The sequence below is a fragment of the Saccostrea cucullata genome, unplaced genomic scaffold (genome assembly GCF_032062105.1).
Source record: "Saccostrea cucullata isolate Sc308-1 unplaced genomic scaffold, CSIRO_AGI_Scuc_v1 ctg503, whole genome shotgun sequence".
Lineage (NCBI taxonomy): Eukaryota > Metazoa > Mollusca > Bivalvia > Ostreida > Ostreidae > Saccostrea > Saccostrea cuccullata.
In genome coordinates, this window is record NW_026935642.1 from 549,944 (window position 1) to 571,869 (window position 21,926).

The window sequence follows — 21,926 nt, forward strand, 5'->3', positions numbered from 1 at the left end:
TGAGATATAAACTCCCTCGTATGCAGGTGCTGAAGGTATATTGCTGCATCAGTAAGGGAAGTTGGCGATTGTAAAGTTAAAATCATCACCTTTATCATACAGCTTGGTTGTTAGATTATCACGAACGTTTTTTCAAGTAAAATATACAAATTTGAAACTGATAAGACAAACTCTGTGGTATCTTTCATCTAAAGCTCACCAGGATATATCGTATCGACATAAGAATGGAAATTGCTATTTTTAGTTGACAATACGTCTTCGATATATATCTAATTGTGGAGTCGAGGGCCATAGCAAGTGTTTTCTTCTTTTCACGTATAAGATTTTGGAAAAAAAATTCCGCTTCATATGAATAGAAAAATAGGTCTGCTAAGTGAGGTGCCATGCATTATCTAGACTGCAAGTGAAACGAAATAAATATGTGTTCACTTTTATATTAATTAAAATAAAATTCGCCGAATCACTATACTTTACCGTATTGACATCCTGGTCCCATCCAGCCTTTCTTACATTGATTATTCTGTCCAGTACAATCACCAGTTCTCTCATCAAATTTGTTAACGTTATTACAGTGTTGAAGTGCTGTGCAACCGTTCGTGTTGTTTGCTTTACGATTAAGTTGATAATTACAGTACTTTTCACGTTGCTGACTTGATGTTTCTAGAAAATAAAATACAATTAACGCAACAATTTTAACGAGAATCATTTCGAGCTTCTTCTAAATATATAAACTTTTAAACTAATTTTCGTCGCGAGCTTATTAAGAAACCAATGTATAGTTAGTACAATATGTCAGGGCATACGTGGGATAATTTGCAGAACAGGCGAAGGCTACTATGCATAAATTTATTCCATATTTCCTACTATCGTTGATGTCCCTGGCATACTATACAACTCGACAGCGATTCCTTATATTTCCATTTCATTGTAAACAAGATTTGTAGATTTAGATTTTAAAAATGTAGACTGATAGATTTAATTTACGCGAGGACTCCAATATCACAATATCAATTTCAATAATCCTCACCCACTGACGTCAAACACAGATACAGTAGCATGAGATTTACATGCATATTTGGTCCCCTTAGCATCAGACACAAAGACTGACGTGCACGAGATTTACTTGCATACTAGGCCTCCTTAGCTCCTGACCTATTGATTTGCCTAATTTGCATTCCGGTAGAATTATCAAGAAATATTTACATTTCCAATGTCTTTATCCTATATAAAATTACAAATTGTAAATGTACCTTATTTCCTAATCTATGTTTTGGCGCGGTTAAAAATATCACGTGCAGGGTGGGACAAATAGCTAGACAGAAGCAGGGCTTGGGGCACGTGGATTGGCGGAAACAAAGCATGTAAATATAAGGAATAACTGTCAGATTTTTTTCAATTTCATTACGATAATCAATCGATTGGCTTGCGTGATATTTTTATGCATAAACGCCGACGCAATTCATGGCCAATCGATTGATCACATCATTAAATCGAAAAATAAGACAGTTATTCCTTAAATCAACTCCACTAGCTTTCAAAGAGTTATCACAGAAAAAACAAATAGAAATGGATGTATGCTTTATAACAAGGTCATCTTTCAAGTGTGTAAATTTGGAACTTTTTATTTATCGATTTAAATTAAAAGAATATTATGCTTGAGAAGTTAGAAGTAGCTCTGGTAAAATTAAGTGAGACTGTTTATGAATAAGATAAAATATTCACGAAAGTGTATAGCATGTGGAGGTAGGATAAACAGAAATCAGCTGTTTTCAAATAAAAAGAACATTAATTTCACCTTAAAATAAAGATTTTTTTTAAATCAGTAAATCTTTATATGATTAACGTTGAAGCTATTTAGTAAAGGATGACTGCAGGAAAGGTACAATGATACTCTGATAAGAGAGTTAACTCTTAATGACACAGATGTCTATTATTCCTTTATAAATTTGTCAAGTTTACGTGAATATTTTGTCAAATTTTGCCCCACAAGCCATGCTTTAATTGTATGAATTTTATTCAGCATATACACTTCCTTTGGAAAATCATAAAAGTTAAAGAAAAATTTCATATGAGTGAGCAGAGGGTTTATGAACCTTAAGGAATCTTAGATATTGCGACATATAATTAATTTTAAAAAATGGGCATTTTTCTTTTAATGGTAGAAATGGCCAATGTCTTGACTGCAATTTTGTGTAATTACGTTAATTAAAAGTTCGTATTGGGAGGGGTCATCGCATATTCTGGAATCTCCATAGGCTAATGAGTACGCCCACCTTTTTACAGGCTTGACACATAGTCAACGCATGTTTGTCTATTGTTCTCCTTTTTATGGTAGTTGTATATTTATATATATTACCTCATATTTAAAGGAGATCAATAGACAAACATGTGCTCATGGTTAAAAAGAGAAAAAACTGTTTCTTCGTTTGTTCACTTTCTCTAAAGTAAACAGGCCATTTTGACCACGTTGTTACCTGTTGAATATTATAATTAACCACGTGATTTCTATACCCAGGTAACTCTGTGAATACTAAAATTCCATCACGTGACGTGTAAGGAAACACGCATTCTGCTGGGCGATAGTGTTTGTCCATATCTGTTTCAATCCATTCCCATCGAGCCACGAGCTATTCTTTTTTCTCTTAGATATCTATAAAGTTATTCTTATATTTATCTCAAAAGCGTTTCATTTTACTATATTTATATATTTTTGAGTATATTATATGTCTCTACATGTTCGTAGTCTACAAGAAAAAAGAGATTTATTTATAATGTGTTGATCCATTGCTTAACATGAACATCCAGAATAAGATCCAGTAAATAATCAAAGTACTGAAAGTACTGTTAGACGGAGGCTTCATGTATGAGAGAACACAAAAGAAATATATATATATCATACATAGCTGTAAAGAATATTTTGAGAAATAATGTGTGTTTTTTTTCAATTCAACATTTTTTTCAAAGGATACTCCAATATTCATGAGGTTTTGGGGATATTATAATTTCATCTTTGTAATGTAAACTTCGCCATGATTAAAGTTCACTGTTATTTAGATGAGCATCTTCGCTAGCCAAGGGATTCCGATCCGATACCTACTCTACAACCCTTGGCAGATTTAGTCCTATCAAACGGGAACTTTGATTGCGCCGCCTATCGCCGTAAAGTCCCTTGAAGCTCTTTAATATTTGTCTGATGAAAATAGCTGTAACATATGAAGATCAATATGACGTTTGAAACAATATGGCGACCTCCATGTGGAATATATTCCAAATAACTTCATACAGCTGTGGGCAGTGGGCACACCTCAAAAGTGGAAGAAAGTATCGTTCTTCTTGGATTTTTAGTCAAGAGTTTGACGCTACTTTCTACTTGTTGCCGTATCAATTATTATCAATGAGCCGTGACATTTGATTGGCTTAAATTGATGCATCTAAAATGTGGAACACGGACTTATTTGGTCCTTTCAATAATTCTTGAAAACATATATAATTAAAAGAAAAAAATCAAATTAATAAATCCCTTGTTTTTTAAGCATAGATCACGTCCTAACTTTCATCCATTGTAAATATTCCTTTTATTTTGTGCATAAAACATGAACAGACTTTAATTCAGCCGATAATCGTCGATTAGTAAAAACCTTGTGAAGACTCGGACTTCGCAGCCAATCAAATTCGTTTGCGCGAGTTCTAAAATTTTCGGCCAAATCTGCCAATGGTTGTAAAGTAGGTATCGGATCGGAAACCCTTGGCTAGCAAAGATGTTAGATGAGATACTTTCAATATTAAACATTTCAACGTAAGAAACAGTATTAATTGACTAGGCCTGGTTAACATAAAACTTAGACGGGCTAACTTTTTATCCCAGTCTCACTTAAAGAATATATATTGGAAAAGCAAGACTGAGATCAAAGGTGAGCTTGTCTAATATAAGTTGTATGCCCCCAGGCCCGATTTGATGAATGTAGGTCTAGTATGTTCTAGTCATGAGCCCACTGGCGGAATTAAAAGGGGCCCCTGGCCCCCTCCCTTTTGAGTCCAAAAAAATACACAATATTTGATAAATGAGTGTTTTAATTGCGGCTGTTGGCCCCTTCCCTGACCTCAAACTGGCCCCCCTTTTCCAGAATTTCTGGATTCAGCAATAGGCCTCAGCCAGTCAGGAGTTTCCATATTTCAAGATATCTTCTTTATACGTCACAGAGACCTACTTTTAACATAATTATGACATGTAACAGCTACCAAAATCAACATTTTTCGGCCTTATTGTAATAAAGTTATGATATGAGCTAACATGGAAAAAGAAGCAGCCAGGTAATTGGACATGAACAACATAATATAGTACAGTTTGTCTTAAACCTTTGTGATACAAAATGGAGTGATCTGGCTTTATGCAACACAGAATTTTCTTTAAGTAATATAAAGTCATTAACATGCAATAAATGTTCGTTCCAGAACACAATTTTTGAGTGGAATAAAATATACTTTCTTACTTAAAGTAAACAGAACAATAAAGTTCATAATACTTGCTATTTCACAAGTTTAAATTGTTTTTGGAGAACTGGGGTATTGCTTACAATAACAAAGATATATCTTGACAAATTCGACAACCAATATTTCTGGAATTATTAAATGTAGTATTTTATCATATGACAGATTTAACCCAAAAAATGTAAAAAAAAAAAAAAAAAAAAAAAGTTGACATGAATACCAATGATCAGAAATACATGTAATCTTGTATATAAAAAAAAGTTTGAGATGTGAGATGTGAAAGAGGTAAAACACAAGTATCAACTGCAAATAAGGATCAATGATATGACAATAAGACAACTTAATTATTTCAGAAGATATAATTTTTAATTATTAATTAGGAAATAATGTGATAAATCATGTAAATCCTATGAACCAAGATTTGGGTTGTGCCCAAAGGTCAAAAGTTACAAATGTAATGTGAGGGTACCCCAAACACTCAAACCGCTTGTAAAAAGTGTAAATCTATTTTCATGTGTTTCCTAAAATTATACATAATTACAAATAAAGAATCCAAAACTAAACTGTTAATATTCCTACAGATAAAAATACTATGCATTTGGTCATTCATCGATCCTTTTCAGATTAAAAAACTCCATAAAACCTATTGATGCAAGCGTCAAAAATCGGCCGCAAACCAATTTATCGGCCCTTTCAAGAAGAAATTAGAAAAGGAGTGAAAATGAGATTACAAATCAAGCACAAAAAATTCCATTAAAACTGAAATGCTTGATCTATTATTAAAATATCTTATATTTAAACGTGCGACATAAAAAATTTGCATGCGGCATTAAAGGATTTTCTTCAATACATAATACAAGTACATCTGGCCCCGGGATCATGAAACAGACTAAGACTTAAGTCAAAATTTCAATTATCTATAAAATCTTTAAAACTTGTTAAAGGAAACTCATAATTTGCATACAACAGCAGACTGATGATACAAAATCAGATGGCTATTTAATTTTGGGCTACTTAACATCTAAATAATTTCAGCATCTAATGCATTTTTTGACTCTAAGATGCTTCATGATCCTGGGGCCTGCGTCTCCACACTTAGTTTGATACAGGCGAATTCTGGTGGACGTTTTTACAATTAAATATAAAACTAAAGTTAAACTTATATCTTTAACTAGAGATAGTTTTTACTTTAATAAAAGAAGCAATTGATAAGTGGGATGCCTCGATCACTCTCCGCGGATGTTAAACCCCCCCCCCCAACTCCCTCTAGATCGCCACTTCATTTCTTCTCGTTCTTGTTTTGGTGTGAGAATCAGTGGGAAAAGGCTCGGCATATTGTAAAACACGTTTTATCATCGTCTGTTGGAACAAAATCTCCTAATATTTTGTCTGATAAAAAACAAACAGTATAAATCACATTCTTTGTTACATATTCCGTAGGAAATGTATTTACATACACGTCATTTTTAAATATTAGACAAATCCTGTTTATTTAGAAAAAGTAGAACTGTTTGTTCATACTTGTATGTGACGCGATCTTTGTTTTAGACTATGCCTAACCTTGCGGTCGGTGTTACTAAGAGTCGATTCTCAAGGTAATGAAAACAATTCCACCGATAGATGGTGCTTGAGAAATCTTTCCTGTTTACATTCCATGGGCAAGACAATCCCTATAACCGGAGGCTGTAGGACAGCCTCCGTCTAAAAATGAAATCATACCATCCTTAGCACGCTTATTTATGGGGAAAAGTAATTATAAACAATATACCCGAACTTTCTTTAGAAAGTGCGGGTATAAAGAAATAAAAAAAACTCAAGTAATTGTTATGTTTTTGTTTCTTTTTTTTTATAAAAAGGGAAAAACAAAGTACGTCTTACTGTTGTTAGCGGGTCTCGATCCCAGACCTCAATATTATTGATTCTGTGCATTTTCTTTCTCTTGATTCTGTGCATTACCGACTGAGCTAGTAGGTACTTATATTCTAAAACGCGAATTGTTGACATCAGCCATTGCTGTTGATTATCAATGGCTACTTCTACCGGTCGATGTTATTAGTTATATACTTTATTTGAAAACTTAAAAAAAATAGTGACAAATATATGACGAGAGAGAGAGAGAGAGAGAGAGAGAGAGAGAGAGAGAGAGAGAGAGAAATGCACTAAGTATAAATACAGTATAACTATTCTAATTTTAGACCACTCATTACAATATTAGTTCCACCTCTTGTGCATATTTATCAATCTTATCTTCAGTCAAGGCAGATAAGTCTAATTTCTCGATATTTGCAGAGAGGTGGGGTAAGAAAACAACAAATTTTTTTATTGCAAGGCAGTTTATAACCAATTTGACATCGCATTTCATTTGGAAATAGACCAAACTCTATAACAAATGACTTAAGGCAAAAATAAAAACAAAAATAAATGTGACAACAGAGATTGAAAAAGACCAAAAAACCGGCGTTAAGTGCAGTCATCCTTTTCTTTTTGGACTAAAAAAGCTGATTGAAGTACCAGTATGACTTCTAAAGCTGCGAATTAGAGATGAATGAATTGCATTATTAGTAACTACGTATACAAGTTTGTATGAATATGCGTAAAATCCAAATTTAAATGACAAACTCAACCTTTGAGTGTGTCATTTAAATTTGGATTTTATTTTATCCCTATACCAAGGGAAGATAATTTTTTGAATATACGTATATACGATTACTACCGTAGTTTAACGCTAGAAAAAGACACATTCTTCTATTTGCTCTAAGAAGAAAATCTTTGGATTTTATTGTCATCATTTCGCACATAAAATTACATTTCACAACTAAACGTATAACATGTACAACTTTGAATTGATCCATACCCACTCCCTTACAAAAAAGAACAGAAGTTCATGCATATGTAAATGGGGAAAAGACCTTTTTGGACAATTTAAATTGTATAAATGCATGAGAGATCCTGAAAGTGAAATAAATAAAATTTTGCTTTTTTTTCTTATATACGGAAGCCCATTTAGGACCTATCAAAAATATAATTGAATTCATGATTACGATTTTTAGAAATTCGTTATATAATTGAATTCATGATTACGATTTTTAGAATGGGTTATAACGAATTTAATTTGTTATCACAGATTCACTGAATTCGTTATAACGAATTTAATTTGTTATAACAGATTTATTGAATTCGTTATTACGAATTTAATCTGTTATTACAGATTTGTTGAATTCGTTATAATCAATTCAAGAATTTGTTTTAACGAATTTTGAATTGGTTATAACGAATTCAACAAATCTGTAATAACAGATTAAATTGATCTGTTACAACGAATTCAATGAATCTGTTTTAACAAATTAAATTCGTTACAACGAATTCAATGAATCTGTTATAACAAATTAAATTTGTTATAACGAATTCAATAAATCTGTTATAAAAAAAATTAAATTCGTTATAACGAATTCTAAAAATCGTTATAACGAATTCAAAAATATTTTTGATAGGTCCTAAATGGGCTTCCGTACTTATACGTAAATATAACGTTTAAATTCCTTTGCAAACCATACTGTGTGTGGCTAAGACTACCTTTTTATATGAAAATTGTCTTCAATTAATTGTTTTAATAAATAATGCATGTAACAGCAAATCACAATTGCATTAACATCAAATAGAAGGGCTTTAAAATGTTTTGTGTTTGCGATTGGTATATCAATACACAATATTTCAACATATGATATTTTAAAAAACACTTTACTTTTTTAATGTCAGAAAGAGACATTTTTAATTTCTCATTTGTATTTTTTTAATATATAGAACCAGTTAAGATTAATGTGTAAGCATTGAGAGAGGAATGCAAAATATACTTTGTTAAAAAAATATTAATTGAATATTAGTTTTTAAGCACGATTTTGAGCTTTTGTGTTAAAAAAATTAATTGGTTTATCTTAAGATTCTTTATAAATATTCTGAATGTCTTCAGTTTTTTTTATCTTCTGAAAAAAAACATCTTGATAAATTCTTTGAAATATAAACTTAAATGAATAATTTATTATGTCTTACATGGGAAAATTGTAGAAAGTACATGAACTATAAAAACAAACAAATATTATTTTTCACAATACAATTTTATAAAAATCATTTTAATATTTTGTTTACACCTAGTTACCTTGATCACAGAACGGTCCACTCCAACCGGGAAGACATTTTGAGCAAGAAAAGTTGTCATTAAGACATTCGTCTGAAGATTCACAGTTTTGGGGACAATATCCCACACACTTTCTTTGTCCACTTTCACTGGGTACACATGCTAAAAATTGTTTCAATAAATATAAATACTTGTTAGTTCAGTATCCCCTCGCAACGGAGATAGTAAAACATTTATGCGTGATTGAGTGCGTGGTACATGTAGTAAGTCCTCTGCGAAAAGGAAGTGACGTAATTTGCACCAGGATCGATTTCGAATGCTGTCCTAATTATAGATATGCTATCCTTTTCAACATTTCTCTTCTACATCCTTAATTATACGTCTACTTGGAGCATTTGCAATGATATTTAAACTAATGTAAAATGATAAATATAACATAAATATAAAAACAGTAGGTGCACATTAAAACCAATACGGCATTATAAATGTACAGCTCTACGCACTTTTTCATTTCGCATGGTTTTTCGCACAAATCCATGTCACATTCATATAATGCAAACATCTGTGACGAGACAACAAAAACTATTTTAAAACTCTGTGTGCTGCCTGTTCTTCACTTCTCCAGAAAAAACCATACTTGCCACAAAACATCATTTGGTGAAAGAGAACTGATGGGACGTACGCGATATAGATTCGCGAAATTAAGTCGCACGCCAGTTTTGAATCCCACTGTGAGACTTCGGATATAACAGTTTATCCTGTCTCTGATAAAAATGTTGGAAGTCTCATTGGTTCAGAGGAATACTGTATTTAACAATGTAATGCTGCCAACCCACATTACATTGCTAATGTGCCCCTCCATTTGACCTACCCACCAGAAATTAAACATACATGAAATTTACCAACCACACATCATCAATGAGCTTCATTTCTGACGTCACAGTGCGTCAGGCGACAACATCAACATAGTGGATGCAAAACAATTTGCCTCTCTCAGTGAAAGCGATATATCGACACTATAAATATTTAGTCTTTCAGAGAACCATTTGCAGGATAATTCGTTATTAAGACACTTAGTGGGGTAATTTGGAAATATGCGGGGTCTTTGAAAAAATGCATATTGGGCTCGTATGTCTTCTCGCTAGGCAGAAAAATGGAAATTTCTTCGTTCTTCGTGGTACGGTTATTACCATGAATTGTAATCTCATTCACAGGTTCCGAGGTGATATTTCCCGAGTTTATCCAGATATCCCTCCTTCCGGTTGACGGTGGGCTTACATCAGAATAGAAAGGTATAGCCGTCCCACTTCTTGTTTTACCGGTTATAGAAAATCCATCTATTCGTTTTCCTTTCAAGAAAAATACTGCATGCCTTAATCATTAGTCTATGGATCACACTTAATTTATCGCAGCTAGTGTCGAAGCTCAAAGCAAGGTTTCCTATTACACATTTATATGTTTCAAAAGCGTCTGAAGCAAATTGAAAGTGGGGGTGGGCTTATTGAAAGGGGGGGGGGGCTAAACCAACAAAAAAAGGTACACTCCAATTTATTATGTAATTTGCAAAAAAAAAGTTGGGGAGGGCTAAGTCTTTTAAGTAGTCTGATTTTAGAATTCAACTTTTCCAGAACTACTGGAGCTTTAATCTTAGCCCTTTGGTTATTTTTTTATTTTTATTTTTTTTTTTTTTTTTTTTCATCAAGAAGCATATTTCCCCTCAAGGCTGTTTTTATAGCAAAAAACAAACCCAGTTATTATTGAATTTAGGCTAAAAAAAAATTCTTGTGACAAGTCATCTCTGTTGGTTTCAACGCATTTGACCTGCTGTTCCCAATATTTTTTTTTTTGTTAATTATAATAATTTATTATTAAATCATATTTTTGTGACTTTCTTGGGTATCAATATACATATGAACTTTTAACATTGGCCTTAGAGTTTGACAAACTGTTGAAAACTTTAACATTGGCAATAACTTTTTAAACATTTAGTCCTAGGGTTTTTATATCCTTGTAACATGTCCTCGAGGGACTTTGAATATCAATAATTTCGACAATTTGACCTAGACCTTGGAATTTGACTTACTTTTGAAATCTCCTCATCTTGGCCATAACTTTTAAATGTTTTATGCTTGGCTTTTTACTTCCCAGGTACATTCAATGATACAATTTCTTATTGGGGTATCAGCATTTCTTTATCTCTTGACTTTGAAGTTTGATTTGCATTAGAGAAACTTTAACCGTCACCACTTATTTTACGTTACACTAGGGTATAAGTGTTTTACAAATACATTTTTTAACTGTACAAACAGAAAGAAGAAGGTATGGTTTCTATACAAATTTTGCCCCGTGATTTTCTAAAAAATGAAACTGGTCTAAAAGTTGAAAACTCATGCTTTTTAAATAATTGAAATTCAATGAAAAAAAATCATACAAGTCATTAATCTCAAATGTGATTTTAAATGCTAATTATGACGTCATAAACATGTGCATTTTCCCGTATTTTCTTAAAAAGTTGCAGAAGACAGCAATTTTCAATGGAATTTTCCTTCAGATAACATTGTCCACAGGCATCGCCCACAAAGATCTTGAGATATGTGATTTGTTATTGAATTTTGCACAAAATATCAAAAAATTAACGTGGGCGACGGCTGTGGACACTGTTTTCTAAAGGAAAATCACCCTTGAAATGTGCCATTTTGAGGCCTTTTCTGTTGAAAACAGAGAAATGCTTCACATTTATGATGTCATATTTGCAGAATGGTAAATTTTCAGGCCATATTCTTTCCTGATTTATCAGAATCATTTATTTAACTAATATTTAAGCCAGTTTCAAAACGTTTTGATGTCATTACATTTTTAGGGCGCAATAAAGCTAAAACCATACCTTCTTCTTACTATTTGCTTTCATATCTTACATGTACGAGGGTTGTCCGTAAAGTTCGTGGACAACATTGATAATTACTGACAAACATTTGATAAAATATATGAAACTATAATTTTCATTAAAGTCATGTTTCATTTTATTATTATGCAAGTTTTCAACAAAAACAAAGCACAACTAGATATATTTTGATCAGATACAAAAAAGACACACACTCATACCCGGAGCACTAAAACGAATAATTCTTGACGTTACCCGACGTCAAAAGCTTAATACGTGTACATGGTACTTTTCTCAACATAGTCACCGTTTAACTCAATACATTTGTTATGTCGCTTTATCCAGTCATAAAAATGTGCACAAATGTTCAGGTTTCAGACGTAAAATATATTTAACAATGCCTGTCTCATATCCTGCAATCATCGAAACTCCGTTCGGAGACTTATTCACGGATATATGGCAATGTCACGTTATGAAATTCATTTTTTACAGCACTGCTATTTCGAAATGATGGTTTTCCTTAACGCATGTCATCCTGTATACTGTTAACTCTGTCCGAAAATGTTATACATGTATGTCACTTAAATACTAATTAACAGCCTCTTTAACTATGTTTTTCCGATTGCTTACAGAATGTATTGTTCTCTGTGGGTGTTTTCCCGATGTCTACGCAGAATTTTATCATTGCCCACAGCACCACCTATTCCGAAAATGTCCATTTTTTGAACAATTCTGGTCCTGTCTTTATATAAGATTGTTCAGCCATTTCGAAACTTTGAACGTTCAAATTTTGCAGGTTTGATGTGATAACTTCTGTCAACCACATAATGTAAAAGTCAGCCAGATTTCTGAGGAATTTTATAGAATACAAATGTAATTTATAAACATAATAAATAATGTTTTAATTAAAATTTTGCGGTGCTCCGGGTCTCAATTCCAAGTCTAATTATGAAGCCATAATTGCAATTAAACATTTGAAATTGAATAAAATTTTACATTTTTCAATTCACATTATGTAAAGGATTAAAAATATCTAATAAGAAATATCAATGACACAACTTTTATTTAATTTTTAGCTTGTCTACGAACTTTACGGACAACCCTCGTATATCATTTTTCTGACTCCAAGTTGGGAAGAACAGTTGGGTTTGTATTTGTAAAATAATAGATTTCTATTTACGAGTATTCTTACTATTTTGGTCGTCTCTGTTGGCTATGAGTATTGACATAATAGAGTAAAAGTCTCCCAGTGCTACTGTCCACGAAGGAAATTCATTACCGGATGTATGAGTACAGGAATTAGAGTTAAAATCATGTCCGCCATCTGATCCATCCACAGCTTTGTCGGCTTCATATGTACTGCTCTGATAGACACTTGACTGATAGGCCCGCTTCCACAGTGCAACGTTTATGCCTTTAAATGTCATGGATAACACACGATTTAATTCAATAGAGATATTCAGATTTTTAATTCAATAGAAATTTAAATAGCGAGATTTTGATTCTCTTAAACGTTGCCAAATCTTACCTCCAAAAACTTCTATTTCTTTGACATTAATTTGAAAACCGAGTGATATACTTAAAACACTCGTTTTCAACACTCTATGACAGAATATAGTCCAGGTATTCTCAGGAAATAAACCTCGGTAACAGCTATTTCCAATATTGTCTTCGACTGATACTGTCAATCCAGACGAAAAGTTGCCTTGTAAAGAAATACAAACGGTTTAGAACAACATCAAATTATGCATCAATGTTCAATTTTGATATTAAAATTGTATTTAAACTAACTAAAGAAATGTACGTTCAGTTTTCACTAAATTCTTGCGTGCCTGGATAATAAAATTATATTAACTTGTACATGTATTGTTAACATAATAGTTGTTTTCGATGTGTAATTTACTTTTGAGATCAACATTTTATATGAGAGCTGAATTATAAAAGTAAATTCTTCTGGCATATCAAACGTTGCAATATATTTTCTTTTCCCTTTTGTATTCTGTTATTTCCCAGTTGTATTCCAACAAAATCATTTGAATTGTATATTTTTTCACTAGCATTCTAAATTTATCCATTTGTATTTTATAATTTCCTATTTGTATTATAAACCTCTTATCTGTACGAGTGTTGTTGTTTTTTTTTTTACATATGTCATAAACCGGACCAAAATAATTCATTTCCTATTTTTATTTCATTATTCAAGAAATTACCTCGTGCGCCGACCATCGATATTGAAAACCCTTTTAATGCTGTTTCTAAATGTATATTACGTGACAATCTTATGTTATTAATCCAAAATGAAGAAAATATCGTTCTCCAACATTGTACCAATTAAAATGATTAATTTTGGTTCGGTAGTTTATGAAATTAGTATAGTTAAAAAGTTCGCGTTTTTTTGGGACAACCCTCGTATAACTTTCTAAAGTTAGAATATAAACGTTTAAAATTTTTATCAAATATCTGTGAGTTTTTTGATTGATCGATTGATTGATTATTGTGTAACGTCCTTCTAGAGAATTTTTCACTCATATGGAGACACCACCATATGCAGGCGGAGAGCTGCAATTTTTTTCCAAAACTCGGCTCTCAGGGCCATTGAGCATGGAGGGATCTTTTTCGTGCTAGCACCTACTGCGACATGAGATCTCGTTAATCAATGTATATGGTCTCATCCGAAGGAACGGTCTCCACGTCCCACAATGGGATTTGAACACGCTCTGTAAGGATTCACTACTTACTTCGCAATTCTAGAGCAGACGCTCTAACCACTCCTCGCGAGTGATGTTTAGCCTCAATGTATTCATTTTTGAAAATCATAAGATAAAAAATCAAATATTTGTAGATTGCTGCTTGTTGCGTTGTTTTTTTTTAAAGTTTCAGTATATTTTACCTATTATATTTATGGCCGACACGATGAAAGTATTTTCAAGCTGTATAACCACATTCTTTCTAGTTGCATCAGTGCTCCAATTTCCGTCAAAAAGAGGATCAAGGGTACTTAATCTGTATGCCAGGTTAACTAAAAGTAAACATTAATACTGTCCTATTAAATCTTATGACAGAATTAGAAAAAAAAAAATATCAGTCAGAGAAACCAGAATTGTTATTTATGAATACATTTATGAGTCATTTTCAAAATTTGTCCAAATTCCACCACCAGTTTTTTGCAAAAATAAATGTGGCGATCTAAACTTTTTAAAGTTTTATTTTAGCATTCAAACATCATAGATGCATAAACGATGTTAAAGCACAAAGAATTCTATTAACATATACTAAAAAAAACATTATATGTACATGGACTCAACAATAAATGTCCATGGTGTTACTTACTTAAAAGTCGTAGTAAAATCATAATTAAAAAAAAAAATTCAGGTTTTTAGGATAACAATCTCAACATAGTGATAAAATTATTCTATTGAATCAAACTGAAGTTTCATAACAGAAAATTATCAGATAAAGTATTGCTGGAAGTTGTAAGTGTTGTAACTTTTGCCTATATCTTACATGTTTACTTAAAGCATACATCATTTACCTCAGCACAAAATACTTGCTTTGCAAATAAACTTAGTATTAGAAAACGACAGTATTGTGTTGCAAGTTTCGATAAAATTGTATAAAGATTTAGAACATGAATATAGGAAAGATGTGTTGGTAACACCAAGGATATTTGCATAACACAAAGGACATAAAGGTTACACTAAGGATATTTTGTGTAATACTTAGAAAGAAATAATAAAGTTGTTCTCCTTCCTTCCAAAAAGGATAGTAATGAAATTACCCTAGAGGTGAATATAAGAGTATATGGTTTTAAGATAAAAAATTGGCGGGGGATTTCTTTCATTATACATTTTGAGTCTGACTAGTAACACCAAGGATAAAACAGTAACGACATAGACATAACTATCCAATCATAAAGATATATGACAATAGAAAAATGAAATCAAATTGATATGCCCGAATAATAAATGATTACTATCACATGACTTTGAATCATTGATCAGTACTTGTTAGTGTATTTACATATCCAAGCAGAAGCTGTAACACCAATGACAAAAAATAACACAAAGGACATCTTTAAAAGATCCATAGGTTTACATAGACGAGTCTTAGATCAGCTAGAACTAATTTTTAATGAAGAAATAATTGTGAAACTAATACATGTACATGTATTTGTAAATGACCAGATTTCAAACATATAGAATGCATTAATCTTTTTATGGATTTTACATTTTCATTTCATTTATCTACAGCTAGCCTCTATCCACAATGAGCTCTCTACATAATACACATCTACAAGATATGATGGTGACAATATAATTAAAACATTAGCAATGCTATACCAGCTTTTATCTTTTAGAGTTTTTGGCCTGTTAAAATGTAACATGGTTTTAGGTTCTGTCTAACCCTGTGCATACATTTAAGTTCATTTTTTCGGTATTTTTATCCAATCTCTCTTCCAAGGATCTGATTTCTCTTCATCTGTAGTCTGATGTTCATTATTGAACTCCAATTGTTTCTCTTCCGGGGTGTCAGTCTTTTCAGTTTCTTTAGTCGGATTTCCTATCAGAAACTCTTGACTTTTTTCAATCTGTACTCTTTTTCATAGATATTTTTTCCGCCCTTTTTGTTCTTGTATCCACTGATCGTTTGCCAAACTTTCATTGTCAGTTCTTCAGGGTAACAATCCAACAAAGTGGCTTGAAATGTAGTGGCCTGCCACCATATCTGGCCTTGTTGTTGTCCAATGCTGCCTCGACTATATAATCTTCACCACCACTTTCCAAAAGCTTATGTACATCCAAGGTTAAAAACTTCTTTCAGCACCAACTTTTACAGGATGTAGAACACAGTCCTGAGGGATTTCAGTTAGACAAATCTGAAGAACATCCTCAACTAAATGCAAAACTGTATTCTATGGTAATGACTGTTACATTGTCTCCTTAAAAACATCTTTTGAAATCCTTTTAGATCAGTTATGAACAATTTGTGACTTTTTCATCTAAGGGTTTACATGATTAAAGGATTTTAAATGCATTTGCAAAGAAATGTTCCATATCTGATATAACTTTAAAGGTATTTGCAATTCAATGATATAAATCTATCTTTTACGTCTTGGATTCTATTGGCTTCATTGCAACTTTTTAATGTGTCTTGTTTACATCATCTTCATCAAGAGAACATAACTAGAATCCTCAGACTGAAGACAACAAATCATATTCTGCCTTATTTCACATTCCCTTGTGTTACATAAAACTTCCTTTGTGTTACCATTTTTAACCATCATTTATTTTTAGCACTTCATTATTTTATTTTTACTTTAATTGCAATATCCCATCACAATTGTTTTCTGCAATACAATGAACACAATTAACACTCCATATGCAATACGCTTGTTTCATTTTTCTATCTTTAATCCTTGCTGTGTCCCTTGAGTAACTGAATTTGTCTATGGTGTTACCATAGGTTACTATTAAAGAGCATAAAAGGGGATATGATTGTGTTACATAATGAATTTTGATATTTCAATTTATTCAAAAGGAATAAAAGTTGTATATTTTCCTACAGAAACAAAAGAACAAGCAATAGTATATTAATAACTTAAATATTTAATCGTTTTTAAATCCATTGTGTTACCAAACATTGTCCTTTGTGTTGCTCAAATTATTTATTGAATTAATTTATAGCTCATGGAAACATAATATGAAAAATAAATGCCAATTTGATAAAAATATTTCTGTTATTTTATATTGTAATAAACTTTACACAAATGTTGTATTAAAATTGGCAATTTAAAGGATTTTTTTTCAATTGGTCCACGGAGTTACCCAATTCTGTCCTTTGCATAACCAAGACTGCAAAATCATATGATTTTCAAATGGTAAAAACATTTAGTAAATAATTTGGCATTTAAAAAAAATTAGTTACCGATTAGCTTTAAATAAGGGAGGAAAATAAAACATACGACTCCAACTTGCATTCTTTTTAATTATTTTCTATGTAAATTGTCCATGGAGTTATTAGATGCGTCCTTAGAGTAACTTTTCTTGCAGTAACAAAATGGACAGTAACACCAGGGAATTATTATATACATAATTGGAATCATAAAAGCAATAGCTGACTTATGAACATAAAGCACAGCTCCTAGATGATAGGTATTTTGTTATAAACTTGCTCAATGCATCAAAGAAATGGTAAATGAATTTATCCTCACAATATCTAAGTAACTCCTAGGACTCAAAAATAAATTACTATTGCAATCAAACTTGCCTTCAACCACATATTGTGCCTATGGTATAAAAGATCTGTGTTAAGTGTCTCATGATATTTTGGCGGGAACAAGGTCAAAAGAAGGAGGCTGATAGTGAAGAGTTTCTTTAGGAAAGATAACTGTTACAGATAACTTTTATGTCCTGGTTACTCCAAGGACACGGCAAAAATAACACACACTTACCATTAAAAAAATCATATTCTTACTCTTTTTCAATCACATTTTAGCATGCATTTAGACAGTATTAAACATGTACAACACAATAAAGGTCATTTTACACTGCTTAATTATATTTACTACATCAATAATCAGAGTTGAAGTCAAACATCCGGCGAAATCACAAGCAATTCTCTCTAATTTAACTCAGGTTGAAGGACTTTTTTCAGTATTCAAGTCAATTTTTAATCGCACTTAATTTTTTTCTACACTTATAGATTGATGTTAAATTCATCGGGTAAAAAAAAATTTCGATTTTATTGCAATATTTTCAAAAAAGCTTGTATAACAGGAATTTGGACATTTTTTGAAAATGACCCTTATCATACAAATACATTTAGGATTCTTTTTTTTCAGTTCACATCTCTTTCTACAATATCATACATTGAATTAGTACATGATGTATTTTTTTTAAATAGAAAGAGGTAGAAAGAGGAGTAAAGGAGAGGAAGAGAACGAGAGGAGAGAGAGAGAGGGAGTTTAATATAAAAAAGTTGGTTCTATCCTACATGTAGGATTCAATAAAACTAAAGACACGATTTTTAACTCACCTTAGCGAACTTTTATGATCACCCGTTGTCCGTCTTCCGTCTGTCCGTCTAGCTGTCCGTAAACTTTTCACATTTTCAACTTCTTCTCAAAAACCACTGGGCTAATTTTAGCCAAACTTATTACAAAGCATCCTCGGGTAAAGGGAAATCTAAATTATTAAAATAAAGGACCAAGTTTCCTTCCAAAGGGAGATAAGAAAAAGAAAATACAAAAATAGAGTGGGGTCAATATAAAGCTTCTAATCAAGAACCACTGGGCCAGAAAAGCTGAAAGGTATGTGGAAGTGTCCTTGGGTATTGTAGATTCTAAATTCTTCAAATCATGACCTCCGGGGGTATGGCAGGGCCACAATCGGAAATCCAAGTTTAACATAGAAATATATATATATATATAGGGAAAAAAATTATAAGCCTTCTTCTCAAGAACCACTTGACCAGAAAAGCTGATTCTTTTGGGAAAGCATCCTGGGGTACATATTGTGTACATTCTAAATTGAACATGACCTCCGGTGGTTGGGCGGTGCCACAATAGGGAATCTATTTTTCATTTAAATATTTAGGGACAAACTTAAAAATCTTTTTTTTTTCAAGAACCACTGGGCCAGAAAAGCTGAAACTTAAGGGGAAGCATCCTGAGGGTAGTGAAGATTCTAGATTGTTCAAATCATGACCCCCAGGGGTAGGGTGTGGCGATATTATTAGGGAATCCAAATTTTACTTTGAAGTTTATGGGAAAAAATTTGAAAAATCTTCTTCTCAAGAACCTGCTGAAACTTATGTTGAAGTGTCCTTGGCTAGTGTAGATTCTAATATCTTCAAATCATAAACCCCAGGGGTATGGCGGGGCAACAATAGGAACGTCAAGTTTTACATAGAAATATATATATAGAATTTTTTTTTTATTTCTCTAGAACCACTGGGTCAGAAAAGCTAAAACTTTTGTGAAAGCTTTGTGGGCTAGTGTAGATTCTAATTATTCAAATCATGACACCCGGGGGTATGGCGGGGCAACAATAGGAAATCCAAGTTCAACATAGAAATATATAAGGATTTTGTTTTTAAAAACTTTTCAAGAACCACTAGGCCAAAAAAGCTTAAACTTTTGTGAAAGTATTGTGGGATAGTATAGATTCTAAATTGTTCAAATCATGACCCCGAGGATAGGGAGAGGGTCACATAAGGAAATCCAAATTTTTACATAGAAATATTTAGGAATTTTTATTTGAAAATATTCTCCTCCAGAACCACTGGATAACAAAAGCTGAAACATATTGGGAAGCATTCTGGGGTAGTGTAGATTATAAATTGATCAAATCCTGACCCCCAGGGGTTTGGACAGGCCACATAGAGAACCCAGTTTATAAATTGAAGTATTGTAAAATCACTTATTTCATGGGGTCAAATTTTCGCAGTTTGAGAACAAAGTTATTGATGTCTGGGGATTTGATTTCGTTGTCGGGGAAGTGTTGAGTACTTCTTCATTTGAAAGTTTACATTTCGTGGTATTCATTAATTCGTGGGTCTCTCCATACCTCGAAAGCAACGAAAATTACCCCCTCCCGATAATTTTCGATTTCACAGTATATAGGAAAAACCTAAAAAAAAAAAAATCTACGAAACAACTAGACCAGAAAAGCTGAAACTTTTGGGGAAGCATCCTGCGGTATTATAGAATTGTAGTTTCTAAATTGTTCACACCATGTCCCCCGGGGGTAGGGTGGAACCAAAATAGAAATTCCAAATTTTACATAGAAATATATAGGGTAAATCATTAAAAATCTTCTTCTCAAGAACCACTGGGCCAGAAAAGCTGAACCTTATGGGGAAGCAACTTAGGGTAGTGTAGAGTTTAAATTGGTTAAATCATGACCCCCAAGTTTAGGGTGAGCCACAATAGGTAATCCAAGTTATACATTGAAGTATATAGGAATAAAACTTTAAAAAAGACTTCCTCTATAGAACCACTTGGCAAAAAAGCTGAAACTTATGGGGAAGCATCCTGGGACATTATAGAATTGTAGATTCTGAATTGTTCAAACCATAATCTACGGGGGTAGGGATAGGAAATCCATAGGAAATCCAAATTTTACATAGAAATATATTGGAAAACTCTTTACAAATTTTCTCCTCAAGAACCACTAGGCCAGAAAAGCTGAATCTTATGTGGAAACATACGGGGTTGTATACAGATTCTAAATTGTTCGAATCATGACTCATTGGGATTTGGCAAGGTAATAGGTATTACAAATTGGAAACCTGTTAAAAAAAAGAATAGCCAAATTTACTCAGGTTTGCGATGTGGTCCAGAAGCCTCTTGTTTATGTGTAAAAGTTGCACTTGAACCAAAAGATAACCGAACTGTGTTTGGAGAAATAAGATTGAAAAAATGCTAACGATTTTTCTCATGCTTTGAGCAAATGCCGGACAGTTTATATCAACATTTTGAAGTTTAATTGTTTTTATAGTCAAAGGCGTTGAAATATTAAGAAAAATGTGATGCTTGCTAATGTCTAGTTGTATTATGGCATTCTACTCGAAAGAAAATGTGTAATGGCTGACAATGTCGAGACTGAGTGGTTGTGTGCAAGTTGTGGTTTTCAGAAACATAGGTATATTTCCTGAGTTTATTGAAAGAAGACATGTCATTATGCGGACACATATTTATTTTAACCAATCATTATCTATAGATGAATAGATGAAATGAGGTCATTTGCTAAAATTTGTTTAGAAATTTATCATACCTAATCATGTTGCAAGTAAGGGAAATGGGAAATATATGTTTATTTCGACCTTATGATAAAGTAGCATCTTTAGTTATAATATGGTAATTAAATTCAGGGTGAATGTTTATTTTTGGTCGTTATTATTTTTAAAATTATTTCCAAATGCATTTGGCCTAAAATATTTTAATTGGAGGGGTGTGGGGTCTTCTTGAGATTTTACCTATTTTGATTTAGTAAATTGAAATCAACCCATGCATCAAAATTCTGTTTAACCTTAATTGGTTAAATATACACAAGTCAGCCAATATTCGCCCGATCGATATCATCGATATCATTAGTTAATAAACTGACAGCCGATGGTCGGACGATGATCGAGGGATAACTTAAATTGAAGAAATCTTCTTCGATTGGCCGACTTGTGAATATTTAACCTATTAAGGATACATAACACAAACACAATTTTGATGCTTGGATTTATATACATTTTTTGATTGGAAATAACATAAATAATTAATCCATAAGAAATCAAGAAATCTTAAGTATTCTTTGCTGCTTATATATGCATCATTAGTCGTGTTTTATGCAATTCTATACACAATTTTGCACACATTTTAACATTGAGTCACAATCTTGCAAACTTCTGCCACTCTGTCTTGCAAACATTTAT

General features: G+C 32.3%; 1 protein-coding gene across 1 annotated transcript in view; it reads right to left on the reverse strand.

Annotated features, from left to right (window-relative positions):
• Positions 1–21,926, reverse strand: part of LOC134243463 (uncharacterized) — a 74,143-nt gene that overhangs the window by 50,368 nt on the left and 1,849 nt on the right. Inside the window, exons 3-8 of the mRNA XM_062725714.1 lie at positions 14,392–14,520; positions 13,030–13,206; positions 12,694–12,915; positions 9,664–9,969; positions 8,642–8,782; positions 475–660 (exon numbers count right to left, since the gene is read on the reverse strand). Of these exons, the coding sequence (XP_062581698.1) occupies positions 475–660; positions 8,642–8,782; positions 9,664–9,969; positions 12,694–12,915; positions 13,030–13,206; positions 14,392–14,520 (1,161 nt within the window). The remainder of the gene's footprint in view (positions 1–474; positions 661–8,641; positions 8,783–9,663; positions 9,970–12,693; positions 12,916–13,029; positions 13,207–14,391; positions 14,521–21,926) is intronic.